Source organism: Brassica rapa, chromosome A06 (assembly GCF_000309985.2).
Source record: "Brassica rapa cultivar Chiifu-401-42 chromosome A06, CAAS_Brap_v3.01, whole genome shotgun sequence".
NCBI classification, from domain to species: domain Eukaryota; kingdom Viridiplantae; phylum Streptophyta; class Magnoliopsida; order Brassicales; family Brassicaceae; genus Brassica; species Brassica rapa.
In genome coordinates this window covers 4,228,780-4,249,244 of record NC_024800.2, presented here as the reverse complement: position 1 = coordinate 4,249,244, position 20,465 = coordinate 4,228,780, and the positions used below count along the sequence as shown (strand labels likewise).

Here is a 20,465-nt window from a genome sequence, read left to right as displayed (position 1 = left end):
TACAATTAAAAACGATCAAACATTCACACTATAAAAAGCCCAGATATACCAATTCACACCATAAAAGCCCATTAAAAAGAGTTATTACAAAAAATAAAAGGTACAAAAGGGTATATTTGAAAATATAAAGAAGTTGTGGATGCTACTGGCTGTTTCCGAAGCAATCAATCACCATCAATAATCGTACCAACTAATAACGCCTCTGAATCTCTCGCCAGATCCATTTCAAACCGAATCACAAAGCCTGTTTCGAAGCTTCCCTTTCTGGTCTGAAAGTTTCTTTCGTTGTTTCATCAATGGCAACCTTTATAAATCTGGAGGATTCCCCAATGTTTCAGAAACAGGTGAAATTGGAATGCTGCTGAATACTTGGACGTTTTTGGTTCATGTTTAAAATTTTAATTTCAGGTTAATTTTGTGAAAGTTTTGAAATTTATTGTCTTTGATTTGATGGGATCAGGTTTGTTCCTTGGAAGGGACAGCTGAAGAGCTTAAAGATCGTTGTCAGAAGCTATATAAAGGTGTTAAGAAGTTTATGTATGTCTCAAAAAATCTATCCCTTTTCTTTTTTTTACTACTGTCTTAATCTCATTGTCTGATAATTTCTGTTGATATAAAGATTCTAAGAATACCATTTGTGGCATAATTTTTCATGAAATTGAAGTTAAGAGTATTGGTACCATTTTGTCGCTTCTCATACTTAATTAGCAATCGAGGATTAACTGTCTGAGCATTAAAGCTTTGTTGATTGTTTTTCTATTTTCATGTAAATCTTCTTTGATTACAACTTTCTTCATTTTGCAATTCAATCCTTTGTGGCATCTCACCAACCTTATCTCATTATTTTTTCATTGATTTTTTCTTCTATAGGGGAGTTTTGGGAGAGGCATCCAAAGGAGAAAGTGCATTTGCAGATTGTCTTGAAGAATTTGGGGCTGGACATGATGATCCTATCAGTCTTTCCATTGGAGGTTATTGATTTATATTTGTAGCTTAAGACATCATTTCAGTTTATGTTTGTTCTCCACTTCTCCTAGTCATTGCCTTTAATGAAACCCTACATCTGGTACTCCAAAGAGACAGTGGTAGTCTCACATCTGACTTATTTGATTGGTATGCTTGTGTGTGACACCAGGCCCCGTTATATCCAAATTCATAAATACACTTCGAGAGCTTGCCTCTTATAAGGAGTTTCTTTGCTCACAGGTATTGCTCATAGACTCAATAGTTTCTTGTGACAATAGTAAATGCTAGTAAAGACGAAGATGCCATGCCTAGCATCATCTAGAGCATATTTTTGTTTGGTTTTTAAAAAAGCTAAGATTTGGTTAGGATAGTAATTTAGAGTTTCCTGTCTTGATTGTTCTCTTGAAATATGATCATTTTTGTAGGTGGAGCATGTGTTACTTGAGAGGTTGATGAACTTTATTAATGTTGATCTACAAGAAGCTAAGGTATTCAATTATTATGTCTCCTAATTTTGAGAAATTTATTTTGTTTCCTAATCTCAAATTTATAAATTAACTGAAATTTGGACTTATTCAATGGTAAACATATATATATGATCGAAAACTCATACGTTTTCTAATCATCCACTATGTTGTTTCTTCCTCTGCAGGAGTCTCGCCACCGATTTGATAAAGCTGCTCATTCGTATGATCAGGTACTTGTCTATAGAGTCTACAGCTTCCTTAGTTTCTTGTAAATGTAATTGTAATTGATATGCTTTATCTTAAGTGGTGTAATGACTTTTCTTATCTACTTGTAGTCTCGTGAGAAGTTTGTGTCTCTAAAGAAGAATACAAGAGGAGAAATTGTTGCAGAGTTGGAAGAGGTAGAACATTTAGTCCTCTTATGTATTTATATTCTCTTTTTGACACTAACGCCAGAAATTAGATGCTGTTCTTTCTTAATATTATTTCGCACGCTCTTCCTTGCATGGTAACTTATTTGTGCTGTGTCATCCGAGTGACAGGATCTGGAGAACTCAAAGTCAACATTTGAGAAGAGCCGTTTCAACCTCGTATGCTTACCTTACTAACAGAAGCCGTTACCATTTACTTTCAATATTTGTACTACTAAATTTTGCTTTGGTTGAAGAATCCAGGTCAATTCATTGATGACTATTGAAGCTAAAAAGAAGTATGAGTTTTTGGAATCTATAAGTGCAATTATGGATGCTCATCTCAGATATTTTAAACTTGTAGGGTCTCTAATTCTACATTCTAATCTCTTTACCATCTAAGACCAACCAAATTTGACATATGTGTCCTGATTTGATCCTTAACTTGATGTCTTTTTTTTTCAGGGATATGACTTGCTGGGTCAACTGGAACCATATATCCATCAGGTACAAAACTTTAGTTTAGATGAGCAGAAGTACTTAAGTCCACCGACGCTGATACTTGTATGACTCTTACAGATATTAACATATGCCCAACAATCAAAAGAACAGTCCAAGATTGAACAAGATCGACTAGCTAGACGAATTCAAGAATTCAGAACGCAGTCTGAGTTAGACAGCCAACAACTTGCCGCTAATGCGGAGGTCTCTGGTGTTAATGGAAACCGTGTTGTTGGAACTATCCCGTATAAAAATACCGAAACAAGTTTAACAGCAGACAAGGAAGTAAGTGTTTGTTTCCCAATGCAATTATGCAGCATACAGAGAGACTTGTTCTGTGTTTCAGCATTGTATGAATTGATTCTGGTCTTACGAGGTTTCTTTTTCTTTTTTGGGCACGGATGCAGGTAATTAAACAAGGGTATTTATTAAAACGATCATCAAGTTTGAGAACTGATTGGAAAAGGAAGTTTTTCGTCCTTGATAGTCATGGCTCCATGTACTATTACAGAAACAATGGCAATAAATCAATGGTACGTGCACAGACCTCTTTAACCTGCCTCAATTCCACCAGAGACGTCGTCCATAAAGAGTTTCTATTTGTTTTTAACGGTTAGTTTCTTTTTGTCATTCCCATTCTCAGGGATCACAGCATCACTACAGTGGTTCTTCTGACCATACTGGTGTCTTTGGTCGGTTTCGTGCAAGACACAATCGATCAGCTTCTCTCACTGAAGGCAGCTTAGGCTATAAAACTATCGATCTCCGCACTTGTTTGATAAAATTGGATGCAGAAGACATGGATCTTCGGCTATGTTTCAGAATCATTTCTCCTCAAAAAACTTACACACTTCAGGTATACCCACTTTACTCCCTATAAGACATGTATCGTTCTGGTTTGTTACAGTGGTAATCAGCCATAGATTTATACTCTGACCAGGCTGAAAATGGAGCGGATAGGATGGACTGGGTAAACAAAATCACAGCAGCTATAGGGACGCTTCTCAATTCTCATTTTCTGCAACAGGTTTGACACAATAAGTCTCTTTCATTTACAATCTGATTTGATAAGGAAGTTCCTTGCTAATACAGATCGTTCTTTTTTTTTTGCAGTCGCCAGTTCAGTACACTGGATCTGTTCCTCCAAAAGGTGTTGTCTCCATGGATCAAAGTCAACATAATGATGCAAGAAGAAATATGGGGGATGATGTCTCCACAATACTCAGAGGAATTCCAGGGAATAATGTATGTGCAGAGTGCAATGCTCCTGATCCCGATTGGGCATCGTTGAATCTTGGAGTTTTGTTGTGCATTCAGTGCTCTGGTGTCCACAGGAACCTAGGGGTTCATATCTCCAAGGTATGAAGTTTGAGCTAGTTTTGCTACAATTTTTCCCCTTTGAATTTTCATTTTTTGGAGATAGTTTTGTCTTTAAACGGCCCAGTAGATCTGAAGTTTCTTTGGTAAACTCTCTCCAGCAGAGTTTATAGTTACTGTGGTTATAGCTTTTGGAGATTTGTTTTTCTCTGGTGGTCTTTAGTGCTAGATCTCTCTCTAAGCTGATGTCATTGATTTTGTGAACCCCACAAACTGCAGGTGAGATCCCTCACACTAGATGTGAAAGTGTGGGAGCCAACGATCTTGGACCTATTCAGAAATTTAGGAAATTTGTACTGTAATTCACTGTGGGAGGGGCTACTTCACCTTGACGATGACAGGTATGGTTTCTAAAAATATATATAGTTTATATGCCAATCAGTGTTTTGTTTCATCATGACTCATACATGTAGCTGATGATGTAAAGTATTGTGTGTGTTTTTTTTGCAGTGAAAACGAATCAACATTGTCACGTGCTTCAATTTCAAAACCATCTCCAGACGATTCCTTTACTGTGAAGGAGAAATACATTCTAGCGAAGGTAATGTATAAGTTCTTACACTCCAATGTCCAATTCATGAAATGTGAGTATATTATATGATTTGTGGAAGGTGAAACTAAACATGAGTGATGATGATTATATGCTTGTGCTAGTACTTGGAGAAAGCATTAGTCATCAAAGACGAAAGCAAAGGCAACCCTTCCTCTGCTGCGTGTAGAATATGGGAAGCTGTTCAAAGCAGAAACATACGAGAAATATACCGACTGATCGTAACTTCGGGGGATGTGAATATCATCAACACCAAGTTCGATGACATAACTGATCTTGATGCTTATCACCATGCTGACGCATCAGAGGAAGGAGTGAAGAAAAGACGAGATCCTACTGCGTGTCAGAGAATCAAAGACTCCAACGAACCAGGAAACTGTCTTCAAGGCTGTTCCTTACTCCATGTGGCTTGTCACATTGGTGACTCTGTCTTGCTTGAACTGTTGCTGCAGTTTGGTGCTGACCCAAACATGAGAGATTACCACGGAAGGACTCCGTTACACCACTGCATATCTTCAGGGAACCACAAGTTTGCAAAGATTCTACTCCGAAGGTAACATTTTAAACATTACAGGAACACATATTAGTAGTCAAACTAAGCCGGTTGTGTTCATCTTTCTTGAATTGTTTGTGTAAATACAGAGGCGCACGTCCATCCATAGAAGATGATGGAGGACTAAGCGTGTTGGAAAGAGCAATGGAAATGGGAGCCATAACCGATGAAGAGCTCTTTCTTCTCTTAGCCGAGTGCGCTTAAACCAACACTGCACATGTTCATTAGAATCACCTTTTTAAACCATGAGATGATTCAGCTTGTTACAACTTCACAAACATATTTGGTTTATGAATATAAAATTCGAGGATTAAAATTGAAAAATAAACCATAAACAGAAAGATCAATTTTTTTTTTTTGCAAAATTAAATGGAGATCTGGATGTTTTTTTCCTTCCAAAAGCATCATAGCTTTTGTTTTTATTTAATGGAGTTTATCAGTCAAATTTCTCAATGCCAACTTCTCAAATTTAATAAATTCAACAAATCTCATGCAAGTCCTACAGGTCGCTGAATCAAAATGGCGTTACGGGAAATGAAGAAAGAAGCTTTACACTATGAAACCTACTCCAAGAATCACAAAAGTTACTCGAGAAAAGCAATGAAGAAGGCACCACATCTATTGTTCTCTATATGCTCACTTGATCTTCCCTTGGCAAGCTCTGAACTGTATCAGACCATCTCCCCGGTGAATGTTCGCTACTGTTAGACGAGAACGGTGCTTCGGCTCTTGCATCCCTCACCATCTTCAACACCTCTCTCATCACAGGCCTGTTTTCCGGTTGAATGGTCACACAAACATTTGCGATACCCAAAAGCGCCTGAAGCTTCTCCTCTGATGCTTCGTTCCCCGAAGAAGTCGGCTCCTCGCCTGATTCAGTCTCTTCTTCCCTCACCGCACGCACCCATCTAGAGATATCCGACCCGTATTCTTGAACAAGGTCCTGGAACGGTGTTCTACCCGTTAAAAGCTCGAGGAGAAGGACCCCGAAGCTGTAGACATCAGCAGGCTGCGTAGAGGCTCTCCGCGGGTCTCTACACTCTGGTGCTTTGTAAAAGAGAGAGACCGCGCTCGTTTCTTCAGCCGAGTCAGGGTCATGGAGACTGCTGAGGCCGTAGTCAGTGAGGCAGGACTCGAAATCAGGACCTAACAGGACATTGGAGGACTTCAAGTTCCCATGAGTTAGGCCAGGGTTCTGATGTATGTAGAGCAGAGCTGAGGCTAAGTCCTCAGCTATTTTCAGACATGATGTCCAATGAAGAGGCTTCCCGTTTCCAGAAGCTCGAGTTCCTACAATCAAACACACACACACACACACATCAAATCTCTGCATGTCATTGTTATTACAAGTGAAACTACATACCGTGGATGAGAGTGAAGAGACTGCCATTGGGGAAGTAATCATAAACAAGCAAGCGTTCTTCTTTAGCCTGGAAGTAAGCTCTTAGAGAGACGAGGTTAGGGTGTCTGAGCTGTCCAAGGATCTCAACATGCCTCTTGAACTCCTCCATGCGAGGATACCTCGCGTTCTTGAGCCTCTTCACAGTGACTATAAACCCAGACTCCATCACGGCCTTGTACGTGCTCCCTAACGTCCCTCTCCCCAAAGTCTCAGCCGAAGCTTTGAGCAGATCCTCCATGGTGTATCTCACCACCGTCGTCTCGCCTGAATCGCTGGCTCCGAGGAAAACGAGAGTCCCCACTGCTCCTTCCTCGCTTCTCTCCCATGAGAAGCCTCTGTCTTTCCTCTCGATGTCCCTCTCCGTCTCCGAAGCTGTTGCTCCTCCTCCTCCTTGGGCTTCAGCTATTCCTTTGCCTTTTCTATCTTCCCTCGGAGACTTGATCCGCCGCTTCCGTCGACAGCAGAAGATGACAACCGTCAGGAGAAGGATGAGGATTAAAACTCCCCCGGCGGCGCTTCCGGCGATGATTCCGATTAGTTTCGCTTTGTCCTTCTTCTTAGACGGAGTAGGCGCTGGTTTCGACGGCGCAGGCGAAGTTCCGCACGGGATTCGAATCTGATCGCCGCAGAGAGCGGAGTTTCCGGCGAACGAACTCTCGTCGAACTGCTTTAACCCTCGCGTCGGCGGGATTTGGCCGGAGAGTTTGTTGTTGGAGACGTTGAAGAATCTGAGACTCGTCTGGTTAAGAGGAGGAATCGAACCGGCGAAGAGATTGTCCTGAACCTCGAACGTGTACAGCCGCGAGAGACGGAGGAGCGAGGTCGGGATCTTGCCGGATAATCTGTTACCGGAGAGGTTAATAGTTTTCAACCGGTGAAGCGAGGTGAGAGACTCCGGGAAGGAGCCGGTGAAGTTGTTGTCGTTGAGGTAAACCGATTTGAGATTGTGTAAACCGGAGAGGTTAGGGATTGAACCGGAGAGGGAATTTGATTTGAAACTGAGAACCCTAAGCTGGTCCAATTGGTTTAGGATCCTTTCGTCGAGTGAACCGGTGAGGTTTAGATACTCGAGGACGAGCTTGGAGACTCTTCCGTTTAGACATTCTTTGACTCCTTCCCAGTTGCAGAGATCTGTTCCTCGCCATGGAATCGAGTTCGATGGATCGATTGAGGATTTCAAGGAGAGGAGAGAGTCAACGTCGCTGGATCTCGCCGGAGAAAGTAAGAATAGTGTAGAAGCAAAGAGTAGGAACAATGTGGATGGAGGAGGAGGAGAAGAAGAGACCATGACTAAAGAGGGTGAATGGAATCAAGAAAGAATCAGAAATGAAATATAATGGTCGAATCGAGTTTCCATAAAAAGACAACTTATGAATCTCTTAGCCGTCACTTTCCATTATTAGTCACTTTTCAGATCTGCCCCCATTTGTTAAAGCATCTCGATCGAAGGAAAAGGAAAGAAAGGATGGAGGTTTACTACGAAACTGGAAGAGACTAGAGAGAAGAAGAAGAAGAAGGTGTGAGGGAGGGAGCATGAGGAGGAGTATTAATGAACATGTGAGAACTCTCTCTCTCTCACTTTGAGAGTATCTTTTCTCGAAGTTCTTGGTCGATGAAGATGTCACGTGAAGCCATGCCTGTAAAAAACTCTTTTATTGTTTTTTTTTCTCTCTCTCTCTCACTCAACCTTCTTCAATGCGTTCATGAATATTTTATATTTATATATATGGATGGACACACAATATACCATTGATTAATAATGGTTTTTTTATGAAGGAGAGACGAATAAGGGAAGAGAAATAATAATTGACGTTATTACTTTCTTTCCCAGCCAGATTCAGAGACAGATGGGTTTTGGGGCCAAGGAGTTACTGCTGCTGAGCAAAAAAGTTTTGGAAGGAGAAGAGAAATAAATAAATAAAAGAGATAGTGAGATCAATGGTGGTGAGCAGAAGAAATGTGGTGGACATATTAATTAGTGGTGGTGCATAATTTTAAGTAAAGAGAGACATTGTATTTCGATTTTAAAATTGGTGTCTGGCTCCTCATGCCTCTAAGCCAATTATTGAGCTTTCTTTTCAGCCTCTTTTTTCTTGTTGAATATTCGAATACTAATTTATAAATATATAATATATTATAGTATTTCTTATACTTCATTCTGGACCGCTGGTTAGAATAACGAGGTAATTTACTTTTGGTCAAAAGTGTATGAGAAGATAAGAAGAAAAAGATAAACTCACAAACTCATGGTTGGTGTTCCAAATATTTATTACACTAAAACGAGGATATTGAAGTAGTAATTAATTACGGATTTATGAGTTGCTTAGCTTAGGCGTGATGAAAATGTAATAAAGATAAACTGTGACTTGAGTTCACGTAAAGGCTGAGCAAAATTTAACCAATGAAAATCCTGTCCATCACCAAACCCCCAAGAAGAAGACTGCTGTCATTTAATTAGCATTTACTTTGTTTGACCTTCAATTCGTTCATGGGTTTTCGACCTTGGAGTAGTAGTACATGACCTAGAACTTGAAATCTTAAAATAAATACGTTTGATTCAATTAAAAAAACTACTAGTACATCCTTCTCGATAGCGCTATTACCTTGTTTGATTAGTTGGTTATATGAAAAAGATTTAGACTTTGAATTAAGACTTATTCTCCGATCAAAACCCTATAAACCGGGTGGAATTTTGGAGGGAAAACTTCTAGAGTTTTTGAATGCTTATTTGACTGTGTGACTGACTGTTAAAACGTGTTGACTGGTTAGTAATTACTTTTACGGCGTGTTACCCAAATTACAGCTTATCAAATGGCCCATGGCATTAAATGCATAAATATATTTCGAGGAATAATATGGTCCTGGCCTTTACAAAGTGAATACCATTATAATAGGTCCATGGGCTGGGTCCATCCTTGCTGATAATTTCTCAATTTGTTTGAAAAAAAAACATCTTGGGCCATTTACTGAGAGAATCCTAATTTTAGGGACTAGTTTGAAATTTCACCTTTTTAGCTAAAGAAAAATCAAAGAAGCCCTAACAAACAAACAAAAGGCTCTCTCTCTCCGCCGCCGGCAAAAAAATACCATCGCCGGCGAATCTCAGAAGGCTTTCATCATCTCCCTAGATTATTAATTCAATGGCAACCAGTCAGTAAACTTCTACTTTACTCTCTTCTCGTGCAAATACAATCTTACACTCTCTCGTGGTTTGTTTCTGCAGTGGCTAGGTCGTTTTTGCAGGCGATATCGAAGGACGAGGCGGTGGCTCCTCCGCTCAGAGTTGTTCAGATCGAAGGACTGGTATAACCTATCTCTCTGCTTCTGCGAATTTTAGTTTCATACGGTGTGATTGATCTCACTATTTCATTAATTTGCATATTAGCATTGAGTAAAAGAAGTAGTGATGCTGATGGATTGTGTATGATGCATATGTGTGTTAGGCTGTGCTGAAGATAATCAAACACTGCAAGGAGTTTGCACCTACGCTTGTCACAGGACAGCTTCTTGGACTTGATGTTGGTAGTGTTCTTGAAGTCACCAATTGTTTTCCTTTCCCTGTAAGTTAAAGACTATTTTACCCTCCCATTATAAGGATGTAATGGCTTGTCGTCCCTGATTGGCTGCAATAATCTGTAGGTGAGAGATGACGATGAAGAAATTGAAGCGGATGGTGCTAACTATCAGCTTGAGATGATGAGATGTTTGAGAGAGGTTAATGTCGATAATAACACTGTTGGCTGGTAGGTTTTCTCATTGTGTTGTGTCTGTTTGGAATCTTGCTTTTTTTTTTAGTGTGGAGTTAATAAGTTGCGTCTGATTTTTTTTTTTAATCAGGTATCAATCCACAGTTCTTGGATCATATCAGACCGTTGAATTGATTGAGACCTTCATGAATTACCAGGTATTTTTTCAGAATTATGTTTACCATGTCTTGGTGTTATGATACTCTAGATTCTGGAATGGTTTATTCAATATTCAATAGTTATGCAAGAAATGGGCTTTAAGAGATTATATCTTGTGCATCTGCAGGAGAACATCAAGAGGTGTGTGTGCATCATCTATGATCCCTCTAAAGCTGATCTAGGCGTCTTAGCTTTGAAGGCTTTGAAGCTTTCAGATTCCTTTATGGAGCTGTACCGTGGCGGAAACTTTACAGGCGAGAAGTATGTATCGTGATTTATCTATTAAAACTTTAGGTTTTATGAGCCACGTGGGATAGTTGTAGTGTTCTAATCACTATTTTTGGTCAGGTTGAGAGAGAAAAACTTCTCCTGGATGGATATTTTCGAGGAAATTCCTGTAAGTTTCTAGTGCTTTGCTCCTGTATCTTAAAGTATTACTAGCTTATCCTATAGTTAATTATGTTGGAATATTGATAGTGTTACCTATTTATGTTTCTTCTGAGAAAAGACTTTGGTTTAAACATCGGTTCTTTCTTTTGACAGATCAAGGTTTCAAACTCTGCGCTTGTCAGTGCGTTCATGACCGAGCTGGAGACTGATGCACCTGTCTCGCAGGTATAAGTTTATAACATCAGTATCTGGACAAGGCTTCTCGCTTGCTGCCAGTATTTCAGATTTTGACTCTTAACTCTTGGACATTTTCTCTTGTATAGGGTGATTATGATCGTCTACACTCATCAACCACTCCTTTCCTTGAGAACAATATGGAGTTTCTGATTAAATGCATGGACGATTTATCTATGGAACAGCAAAAGGTGTGACTTATTCTCGATTTTTTCTTCAGTTCTCACCCTTAGTACTATCTTAATACGATATCTTATTTTATACTTGCAGTTCCAATATTACTACCGGAACCTGTCCCGTCAGCAAGCGCAGCAACAAGCCTGGCTCCAGAAGAGGAGGTAGGTCGCATGATTGGTTCAGTTTGTTTCATTCTCTCGTCCTTAACATTTGTTATTATAGGACGGAGAACATGGCTCGTAGATCAGCAGGAGAAGAGCCTTTACCCGAAGAGGATCCATCAAACCCAATCTTCAAGCCGATCCCTGAACCGTCAAGGCTAGAGAGTTTCCTCATCACAAACCAAGTCTCAAACTTCTGCGGCCAAATCAATGGGTAGATTCTCGTGTTAACCTCTTTACAACCGTTTTCTTCATCTCGACCCTTGAATAATGAAATGAGTCGACCTGATGTTATGCAGAGTGGCTGGCCAGAACTTCAGCAGGCTCTACCTGACCAAGGCATTGCACGAAAACTGATTACAAGACCAGCCCAAGTTTTTCTTAAAACGGATCACATTTTTGTTTCATCTGGAAAGAAATTCAGTTTTGTAGTGAAATCGCATCATAATACATAATTTCTGAAGACATATTGTTAAATCTTAATGATAATGCAAACATTTTATGTTTAGCCTGTGTTAAGCTAATCAACTAGCAAGTATCAATTATAGTTTTATAGTCTTTCGTCGTACACATGGATTCAGAGTTACCACTTTGGTTTGCATGTCTATATGAGTATGTAATTTTTTTGCTGTAAAAAAAAAAAAAAAGGTCCATTAATAAGTGGATATATATTACAAAATTAGGGATGTTAACTTAGGGTAAAATAACCCAGCCCAGCCCAACCCACAAATAACCCAACCCAGTTTATATCCAACCTGTAAAAACCCAGAAACATCAAAGTTGAAATCCAAACCCAAAAAATAACCCAATAGGATATAGGTTTACCCATGGGTACCCAAAGTATTATCTTATTTATTCTAAAAATATCATATAAAATATTAATATCATTAATGTTAGTTTTAATATATAAACAAGATTTCACAATTTTATAAAAAAACTTGTTTTGGCGCAAAAACTCGTTTACGATTTTGGCGGGAAAACCCGTTTTTCGGTTTCGGCGGGAAAACTTGGTTTTTTGGTTTCAGCAGGAAAACTCGTTTTGCGGTTTTGGCAGGAAATTTGGGTTTTGCGGTTTTGGCGGAAAATTTGGGTTTTGCGGTTTTGGCGGAAAAACTTGTTTTTACGGTTTTGGCAAGAAAACTCAGTTTTACGGTTTTGGCGGGAAAAACTCGGTTTTGCGGTTTTCAGTCGGAAAACTCGATTTTAAGGTTTTGGCGGAAAACTCGGTTTTGAGGTTTTGGCGGGAAAATTCGGGTTTGCGGTTTTGGCGGGAAAACTCGATTTTGCGGTTTTCAGTCGGAAAACTCGGTTTTGCGGTTTTCAGTCGGAAAACTCGATTTTAAGGTTTTGGCGGAAAACTCGGTTTTGAGGTTTTGGCGAGAAAATTCGGTTTTGCGGTTTTCCGAGAACACTCGGTTTTGCGGTTTTGACGGAAAAACTTGGTTTTATGATTTTGGCGGAAAAACTCGGTTTTGCGGTTTTGACAGGAAAGCTCGATTTTTCGGTTTCAGCGGGAAAACTCATATTTTGGTTTCTGTGAGATAATTTATTTTTACGGTTTTGGCGGAAAAAACGTTTTTTGCAAATTTTATATAATTTAATTAAAATGGTGAAAATATAATAATATAACTGAAAACCCATGGGTACACCATTACCCTTTTATATTTACCCAATATAAATATGGGTTTCAAAATTAATACCCATAATCGATCCAATAAATCTTAAACGGGTAAAAACCCAACCCATTATTAGTGGGTTTTGGTAAACCCATGGATAATTACCCATGTTAACATCCCTATACAAAATAGAGGGAGCAAAGCAATAGGCGCATTAAAGTGACATCGTGTCCTTATTGCTTCTTCCTCAGAAAGAGTTCTTACCAAACACAACAACAACAATGGCGGTTTATCATCTCCTCCTCTCGACCTCTCCTTCGCTTGCTCTTCCTCCTCGCCGTCCTAACTTCAACTCAATCCTACGTACACCAGCTCACCCTCGTCTCGCAAAGTTCCCCACTTCCTCTCCACCGGCAATTCGGAAAACTCTCGTCCGTAGCACTCTCCGGGAAGACCCAGACGCAGACAATCCATCTCTGCTGATCGGAGAAGACTCTGCTGCTTTCGAATTAGGCAAACAGAAGCTTGTTTCCTGGGTTTACTTCGGCGTTATCCTTGGAGTCGTCCTCTACATCCTCAACGTCGTTTGGATCGATAACTCCACCGGTTTCGGAAAATCATACATCGACGCCGTCTCCACCCTCTCCGGCTCACCGGAGGTATGCAGATATTAAAGTAACCGAGCAAATTTCAGTTTTTTTACTGTAAAGGTTCACTCTTTTTTGCAGGTGGCGATGTTAATGCTTATACTAATCTTCGCAACTGTGCACAGTGGGTTAGCTAGTCTGAGAGATGTAGGAGAGAAACTCATAGGCGAAAGAGCATTTCGTGTTCTCTTTGCTGGTGTCTCTCTTCCTTTAGCTATGAGCACCATTGTGAGTTTACTTACTTACTACTCTCTCTTCTTACATGTTTTGAGGATCGAAATGGTGACTCTCTTTGTGGGTCATTGTAATTGCTTTTCAGGTTTTCTTTATAAACCATAGATACGATGGGTCACAGTTATGGCAGCTTCAGGGTGTTCCGGGAGTTCATGAAGCTATTTGGGTCGCTAACTTTGTCTCCTTCTTCTTTCTTTATCCTTCAACTTTCAATCTTTTGGAGGTGGCTGCTGTTGATAAGCCCAAGATGCATCTGTGGGAGACTGGCATCATGAGAATCACTCGTCATCCTCAGGTAATTTGCCCGTTGCTCTAATATGCCTACACATTAGTACACAATCTACTGAAGTTAATATGTTTACATCTAATATGTTTACATCTCTCTTCAACTTATGTTCCACAAATACTTGATATTGCATTTGATCTGTAACTCGAATCCAATTGCTTCATCATGAGTTTGAAACAATGTGTAGAAAGTTAGCTTTTTTTAAGCTATAGTTGTTGGATTTGTTGTTTCTCTATCAGTCTTCAAGAACGAGGAGTTGTTCTAGTGTCTTCTTTGTTAATGAGACTTGATGGTTGCACATATGTTCTCTTTTTCTTTTTCAGATGGTTGGACAGATCGTTTGGTGTTTGGCACACACTCTCTGGATTGGAAACTCAGTGGCTGCATCAGCTTCTCTTGGTTTGATTGCACACCATTTGTTTGGAGCGTGGAATGGGGACAGGAGATTAGCTAAAAGGTATGGAGACGCTTTTGAAGGCATCAAGAAGAGAACGAGTATAGTTCCGTTTGCCGCCATTATTGAAGGACGCCAAGTTTTGCCTGAGGATTACTACAAAGAGTTTGTTAGGTTGCCTTATCTTGCAATCACGGCGTTAACAGTTGGAGCCTATTTTGCTCACCCGCTAATGCAAGGTGCAAGCTTCAGGCTTCATTGGTAGATTCTTTATATTGTTTGCTGGTATCTTTAAAGGAGAAGTTTCATCCTAAAAACTTCTCAAGGAACAATGTATAATTACTTAACTAGAAGAAAGAAATGTATAAATACAAGAAGCTACTGCTTGTGATATGTGGCAAAGTATATTGAGAACTGAGAAGATAAATGTTTTTAGAAATAGACATAATGTGTTTAATATATTGCCACTCAGATGTCATGGGGACTGATGAGTGATGGCAACGACCAACTCCCCTAAGAGCATCTCCAAAAAATTATCTATTAAAAAGTCTAGCATTCGCAAAACTCTATAATTAAAGTTTTAAGGTATTTTTATTCAAAAATAAAACTTCAAATTTAACTCTAAAATTATTTGTAATTTAAACTATGTTTTTTATATCTCTCATAATTAATATAAATCTATAAAACTTTTGTAGTTAACATATTTAAAATAATATTAATTGATAAAATTTTACACTAAAATATAAACTTATAAATAGAAATACATAATTAAATATTAAACTACAAGCAAAATACAATATTATTACAAAATTATTTTATTAATGTTCCATTTTTGGTTATACAAAATTTGTTTGGACAATATTTTAGAAGTTCTGGAAAAAATTTACTAGACTATTAGTGTTGTTGTAATATTTAAATTTGTGTAATAATTATGTCTTCATATATATATCTTCTTAATTTTTTATTAAGTTTCTTTTGTAATATTCTTATTCTCTAATTCTACTTTTAAAATATTATAAATTTTATTTTGATTTAAAAAAAAACTTTTATGTGTAAAATTTTAATTAAAAAAATAAATTTGAAATATTTGAAATATACAAAAGTTTTATAGATTAAAACTATAATGAAAAAAATACTTAAGAATCATAAATGTGATGTATAATTAATTATAAGGGCCATGATGCAAATAAAAAGATAAAACTTCAAATTTAGAATTTTGAATAGTATTCGAAGTTTCATTTCTTAAAACTCTAAATTTGAAATTTGAAATTTATTTTTGGAGAGTAAAAAACTATATATTTAAAGTTATAGAGTTTATTTTAGAGATGCTTTAATAGAGGAAATTTAACCTTTAGATATTAGTTAAAATCTAATAATGAACTCTTTATTTTAACAAGTACAAGTATGCGAAGAGTTTGATTCAAGTCTAGATTGATATCTAGCATCTAGATATTGATGCCCTAGAATATCTCTAAAGCTAAAGCTCTAATTTTTTTAAAAAAATTGTAGGAAAACAAACAATTAATCAAAAAGAATAACCCGTAAACTTTTACACTCTAGTATTAAATTGTTCGGAAAGAGGGGACTATAAGCAAAAAATAAATAAAAATAAGAAAACCCCAAAGAGAAAAGACAGCAAAGGCATATTAATACACAACAAAACAAAAGTGTGCTTCTGCAAAAGCAGAGAGAGAGAGCGAAATAAAAATCAACACTTGCTACTATTCAACTCTCTGTCCCTTCCCGGAGTTTGTAATTTTGCTGCCACTCTCTCATCTTTTTAATCCTCCGCTCAGCTTCTCGCCAGAGTATCCCAGACGGTGTCTCCGACGTGTCTGTACCGTCTCTCTCTCTCTCGCTCTTGTTCGGTTCCATCTCTACGGATTAGGGATCTCGATTTGTTTTGAAATAGCTAATCAGTTTCATTCAACATCCATCCCAATGGATAACCACTCTGTGTTGCCGACTACTGCCACCACCGGTCTTGTGTTTCCGGCGAACTACGGTATTAAACCTGAAGCTGCTTTGGTCATGGATTGGTCCCCTGAGGAGCAGTATGTTTTGGAGAACGGTCTTGCAAAGTATGTATCTTTCTTCTTCTTCTTATGCCGCTTCACCTTTGTTTTTTATTTTTGGATATTTCCTTCCCATTTGCAATTTTTTTTTATAAATTATTTAGCTTTTTCGTACTATGATATCAAAATTTTGGGAATTGTTTTATGAGAACTAGTGGGCACTGGGCACATTATATTCTTTTTTCATGATGGACTATTAAAAGTATGTTCCTTTGTTCATTGGGAATATAAAGTATTGCTCTTTGTGTGTTTCCATGAGATGTAAAACAATGCATATTTTTTATCTAGGGACTTGGGACGATGCTCTTATGTTATGTTGTGTTGTTGTTGGTTTGTAGATTGAAAGATGATCCGAAAGTTTCAAAGTATGTGAAGATCGCTGCAGCTCTGCCTGATAAAACTGTAAGGGATGTAGCATTGAGGTGTAGATGGATGACGGTAAGTTCGTAACGCCTCTCTTGGTTTCCCGTTATGTTTCCTTGCAAGTAAGTAATCCGAGGGATATTTTTAAAAGCATATGCTAATATATGATGGATGATGATGCCAACTTTGTGTCTGCTTTGTGATAAAGATAAAGACCTACAAAAAAAAAGCTATAGGTTTTTATTTATGAAAAGCCACACTCTGCCATGTCGTAAAAATTGTTTAAAGTGATGAGAAAAAAAGTGAAAATGACAAGTTTTGCTGACGCTAGAGACCTGTCTTTATATTAGCTTTGGAGTCCATGATTGTAGAGGGAATTGTTTGAAAAGGAAATAAGCCTAAAGCTTTTCAGAAACGAGTTTTGTAATTATCTTGAAATAGATAGTGCTCTTATGGGTGATGGCAGGGATCCCTATACTTTTTGGATTTTAGGAAATTTATGTTTGGCATCTTATCTCTGAATAGATGTTATAACACCTATGACAGGAGCTTTTTCTATAAATGATTATTTTTGCGCACAGCATAAGGTTACATCATGATGCTAAATGTTTGCATGATAAAGTGAAACAAAATGATTTAAATGAAATATATCTTTTTATCATCATTGTGTTACCATCTCGCTCATGTTTCTGTCATGTGAGTCTTCAATCAGATATATGATGCAATCAAGCAGAAAGTTCCAAAAGTCCTTCTTTTTATATTCTTTAGTGCTTGTTTGCTTTATTTTATCTTGCATTAGAGATTTGTACATTATCTCAAAGTTTGTTGGCTAATACGCGCATCTTTTCTCACAGCGAAAACGAAGAAAAAGAGCAGACACTAGTGCTGGGAAGAACATTAGCAATATAAAGGTAGGCTTGCTAACTTAAGCCTTTCGTGTGTCTAACTTCAGTAATAATAAATTTGTGAAGATAAGTGGCTTAATGGGAGCATAAGCGTATTTAGTTCTTGATTATAGCAAAAGTTACCATAATGGGTGTTTTTTATTGTGCTTAAGTTTGTTATCTATTTAGCAATAAATGATGGGCACCAGATCCAACTAAGGAGAAGTATTAGGACATATAACTTTAGCATCATCAGTATCTAAGCTTGTGGGTTTAGGATATTTGATAAAGGGGGAAATTTGTTATGTGTTTGGTCTCATATGTTGCATATTATTTTGATTGGATCATATGAAACCTTTGTAAATCAATATGCTTTTGAACTTGGTTCTAAAGACCATGCTTCTTCATGGTAAGGTGGTGGATACATCCCCAGAACTGAACATGCTAGCCAATGTGCCACAACAAAATGCTGTATATGTCATGAACAATATGCGCCACAGTACACATATTCCTTTTGAAGGTTTAGTGCTCTTATAATTCTTTGCTTTCTCCTGGGTTGTGTTGTGTTGTCTTAAAAATAAAAAATATCAGTATTATCAGTTTGACACCTTTGTTAAACTATTTGTCTCAGGTCCAAGTGACGAAGTAATGGATCTTCTACAGCAAAATGCTCAAGCTTTTAGTCAAATTTCTTACAACCTCTCGGCGTACAAGGTAAATTTTAGTTTGTGCATGAGAAGATTGAATTCACAAACAGATCTTAACTTGTTGTAAACAGTTGCAGGATAACATCAGTCTCTTTTATCAGGCAAGAAATAACATCAGCGCCATTCTGACCGAGTATGTGGATCTTTTTAATAGCAGATATCAGTTTCCACAATTGAGACACATGTTAGCTGTCTTGTTTTACTTTCTATGAATAAAGCTTCAGTTTCTAAACTCTTAGTTTCTGATGTAGCATGAAGCAGATGCCTGGTATCATGAGTCGGATGCTGCCTCTACCTGTTTCAGTTAACGATGATCTTGCCAGTCGTTTATTTTCGAGTACAACACAGGTAACAAATTTTGTTGTAATGGGTCAAAATCCTTTAGTGATGCCTTAGAGAACTATTGTGGGGATGGAAAGAAGAAGCTAATCAAAGTTCTTTGTGTGGCCCTAGAAGTGCTAAAGAGTTTAATATAATCTACATACATTGCTGTATTCTTGAGCAAAGTCTTTGTGTATGCATCTATGTTGAGGAACTGAATTAGATGTCTTAGCAGGACGTATCTAGGGAGGGAAAGTTTTAAGTGAAAATATACTTCTAAGGAAAAACACAGCAACCATTAATGTCCTAATAGTTTATCAATCACTGAGCATTTTCTCTTGGGAGCTGGTGAAGTTTGATGTTGAATGTATTGTTTTCTTTGTCTCACAGCCAAGATCATACACCATTAAACCAAGCATCCACCTAAAGCAAGAGCCGAGAATTTGATGGGGGGGAAAGCTGGACTTTGGCCGATGCTAAAGAAAATAACACAAGTACATGGTACGTGGAAAATGTTTCCGTGATCGACATGACACAGACACACGAGGGTTTATCAACTGCAAACACCGCTCCAGGACACACACACAAGACTTGTGCTCTGAGAAGAATGAACTACAAGCTGCGTGAGGCCAAGGTAAAAAATCTTTGGCCTTCACTAGAACATAAGATTCCTTGAAGTTCACAAAAGAGTTCCGGCATGGGTTGATGGAACATTAAAGCCCTTTGCTGTAATCATGTTGATGCTTAAATTAGTATAATGAACTGTTCTTCTGAGTTTGGTATGTGTAATACTAATTCTCGTTCAGGTAATATTTTGTAACAGTATTAAAAGTTTAAATTATATGAAACCATGGCAACAGAAGTAGTAAACTAGGCTTTTTCTATCATAGTCCCTAAAAAGGGTAACTTGCATCATATCTCACGCTTACTTTCCTTTCAAGTAATCTTTCCCAATTTTCTCAACTCATTAAAAATGATTGCCTTCCTTCAACGCTCATCATATCCACAGCTTTTCATCTTTCCATGACTTCCATCAACACCGGAACACTTGAAAATGTGGAATTCTCGATCCAAAACCTACTCAAGAGCTGGTGCAGACGGCAAAAATGGCGACAACTTTGCCTCTTCTCCTCAAAACAACATCCACAAGAACTCACCTCCATCGAACCACGGTGGAGAACCACTTTATCTGAGTTCCTAGAGTCATACCAAGTTCACCTTTTCACCATCTTCTTGCTCTCTCTCGACATTATCTTAATGTCCCTCGAACTATCTTCCTCTCTCGTCTCCTGCACATCAGCCAAGAAGACGTCAAACAAGGACGAATGGTTCCATTGGGGAGGAACCGCCATTCTGAGCATCCTCGCCGTTAAGTCCATGGCTCTAGCTGTTGCTATGGGGAGATCGTTTTTCAGACAACTAGGCTGTGTGATGGACGGGGCGGTTGCCATTATAGCTCTGGTTCTCCAGGTGTTTCTTGACAGGAAAGGGACAGGTTTCATAGTGGTGGTGAGCTTGTGGCGGGTTTTGAGGGTTGTGGAGACTGCTTTCGAGCTTAGCGATGAAGCCATTGAAGTGCAGATAGATGGAATCATCAACCAGTTTCAAGACCTTAGTCAAGAGAATAGAACATTGCTAGAGACTCTTGCAGAGAAAGATGAAGTCATCAAGAAGCTAGAAGAAGAGATAAATCAATTCAAAGAAACTGTAACAAACCAATCATAGGGAGGCTATGTAAACTCAATATTCAGAAACTGTAACTCTCTCTCTTTTGTATTGTTTCAAGCAACTTAATTAAAGTAAACTCAAGCTGCATCTCATTAGAATGAAGAACTATGTTTCATA

The 20,465-nt window shown here is 38.2% G+C and overlaps 6 protein-coding genes across 7 annotated transcripts; 5 read left to right on the top strand and 1 right to left on the bottom strand.

Moving 5' to 3' along the window:
• The first annotated feature begins 107 nt into the window (after positions 1 to 107).
• Positions 108 to 5,218, top strand: LOC103871864 (ADP-ribosylation factor GTPase-activating protein AGD4). Its single transcript, XM_009150177.3, has 19 exons — positions 108 to 344; positions 461 to 537; positions 871 to 971; positions 1,136 to 1,206; positions 1,392 to 1,454; positions 1,619 to 1,663; positions 1,769 to 1,834; positions 1,976 to 2,023; positions 2,108 to 2,203; positions 2,309 to 2,350; positions 2,423 to 2,629; positions 2,752 to 2,877; positions 2,988 to 3,200; positions 3,285 to 3,371; positions 3,458 to 3,703; positions 3,941 to 4,062; positions 4,172 to 4,262; positions 4,376 to 4,824; positions 4,914 to 5,218. Exons 1-19 carry the CDS (start codon positions 297 to 299, stop codon positions 5,026 to 5,028), a joined length of 2,313 nt encoding a protein of 770 aa, XP_009148425.1. The 5' UTR covers positions 108 to 296; the 3' UTR covers positions 5,029 to 5,218.
• A 59-nt stretch (positions 5,219 to 5,277) lies between these two features.
• LOC103871857 (inactive leucine-rich repeat receptor-like serine/threonine-protein kinase At1g60630) lies at positions 5,278 to 8,894 on the bottom strand. Its single transcript, XM_009150170.3, has 2 exons — positions 6,188 to 8,894; positions 5,278 to 6,114 (listed from the first exon to the last, which is right to left on the bottom strand). Exons 1-2 carry the CDS (start codon positions 7,512 to 7,514, stop codon positions 5,453 to 5,455), a joined length of 1,989 nt encoding a protein of 662 aa, XP_009148418.1. The 5' UTR covers positions 7,515 to 8,894; the 3' UTR covers positions 5,278 to 5,452.
• Positions 8,895 to 9,206: 312 nt separating this feature from the next.
• LOC103871858 (eukaryotic translation initiation factor 3 subunit H) lies at positions 9,207 to 11,604 on the top strand. Its single transcript, XM_009150171.3, has 12 exons — positions 9,207 to 9,376; positions 9,450 to 9,529; positions 9,670 to 9,786; positions 9,866 to 9,969; positions 10,064 to 10,130; positions 10,259 to 10,392; positions 10,480 to 10,528; positions 10,675 to 10,746; positions 10,845 to 10,946; positions 11,026 to 11,093; positions 11,155 to 11,307; positions 11,393 to 11,604. Exons 1-12 carry the CDS (start codon positions 9,367 to 9,369, stop codon positions 11,448 to 11,450), a joined length of 1,014 nt encoding a protein of 337 aa, XP_009148419.2. The 5' UTR covers positions 9,207 to 9,366; the 3' UTR covers positions 11,451 to 11,604.
• Positions 11,605 to 12,908: 1,304 nt separating this feature from the next.
• On the top strand, positions 12,909 to 14,711 carry LOC103871859 (15-cis-zeta-carotene isomerase, chloroplastic). The gene is made up of 4 exons (XM_009150172.3): positions 12,909 to 13,368; positions 13,438 to 13,584; positions 13,676 to 13,885; positions 14,200 to 14,711. The coding sequence occupies exons 1-4, from the start codon at positions 12,991 to 12,993 to the stop codon at positions 14,533 to 14,535; spliced, it is 1,071 nt and encodes a 356-aa protein (XP_009148420.1). The 5' UTR covers positions 12,909 to 12,990; the 3' UTR covers positions 14,536 to 14,711.
• Positions 14,712 to 15,960: 1,249 nt separating this feature from the next.
• On the top strand, positions 15,961 to 19,479 carry LOC103871860. 2 transcript variants are annotated; one of them, XM_009150174.3, is made up of 8 exons: positions 15,961 to 16,351; positions 16,684 to 16,783; positions 17,563 to 17,619; positions 18,007 to 18,112; positions 18,224 to 18,306; positions 18,377 to 18,432; positions 18,551 to 18,647; positions 19,011 to 19,471. In XM_009150174.3, the coding sequence occupies exons 1-8, from the start codon at positions 16,212 to 16,214 to the stop codon at positions 19,065 to 19,067; spliced, it is 696 nt and encodes a 231-aa protein (XP_009148422.1). In that variant the 5' UTR covers positions 15,961 to 16,211; the 3' UTR covers positions 19,068 to 19,471. The 2 variants fall into 2 exon arrangements, with proteins under 2 accessions (XP_009148422.1, XP_009148421.1); XM_009150173.3 differs by having other exon boundaries at positions 15,968 to 16,351; positions 18,371 to 18,432; positions 19,011 to 19,479.
• Positions 19,480 to 19,589: 110 nt separating this feature from the next.
• LOC103871861 lies at positions 19,590 to 20,440 on the top strand. Its single transcript, XM_009150175.3, has one exon. It carries the CDS (start codon positions 19,644 to 19,646, stop codon positions 20,343 to 20,345), a length of 702 nt encoding a protein of 233 aa, XP_009148423.2. The 5' UTR covers positions 19,590 to 19,643; the 3' UTR covers positions 20,346 to 20,440.
• The last annotated feature ends 25 nt before the right edge of the window (positions 20,441 to 20,465 follow it).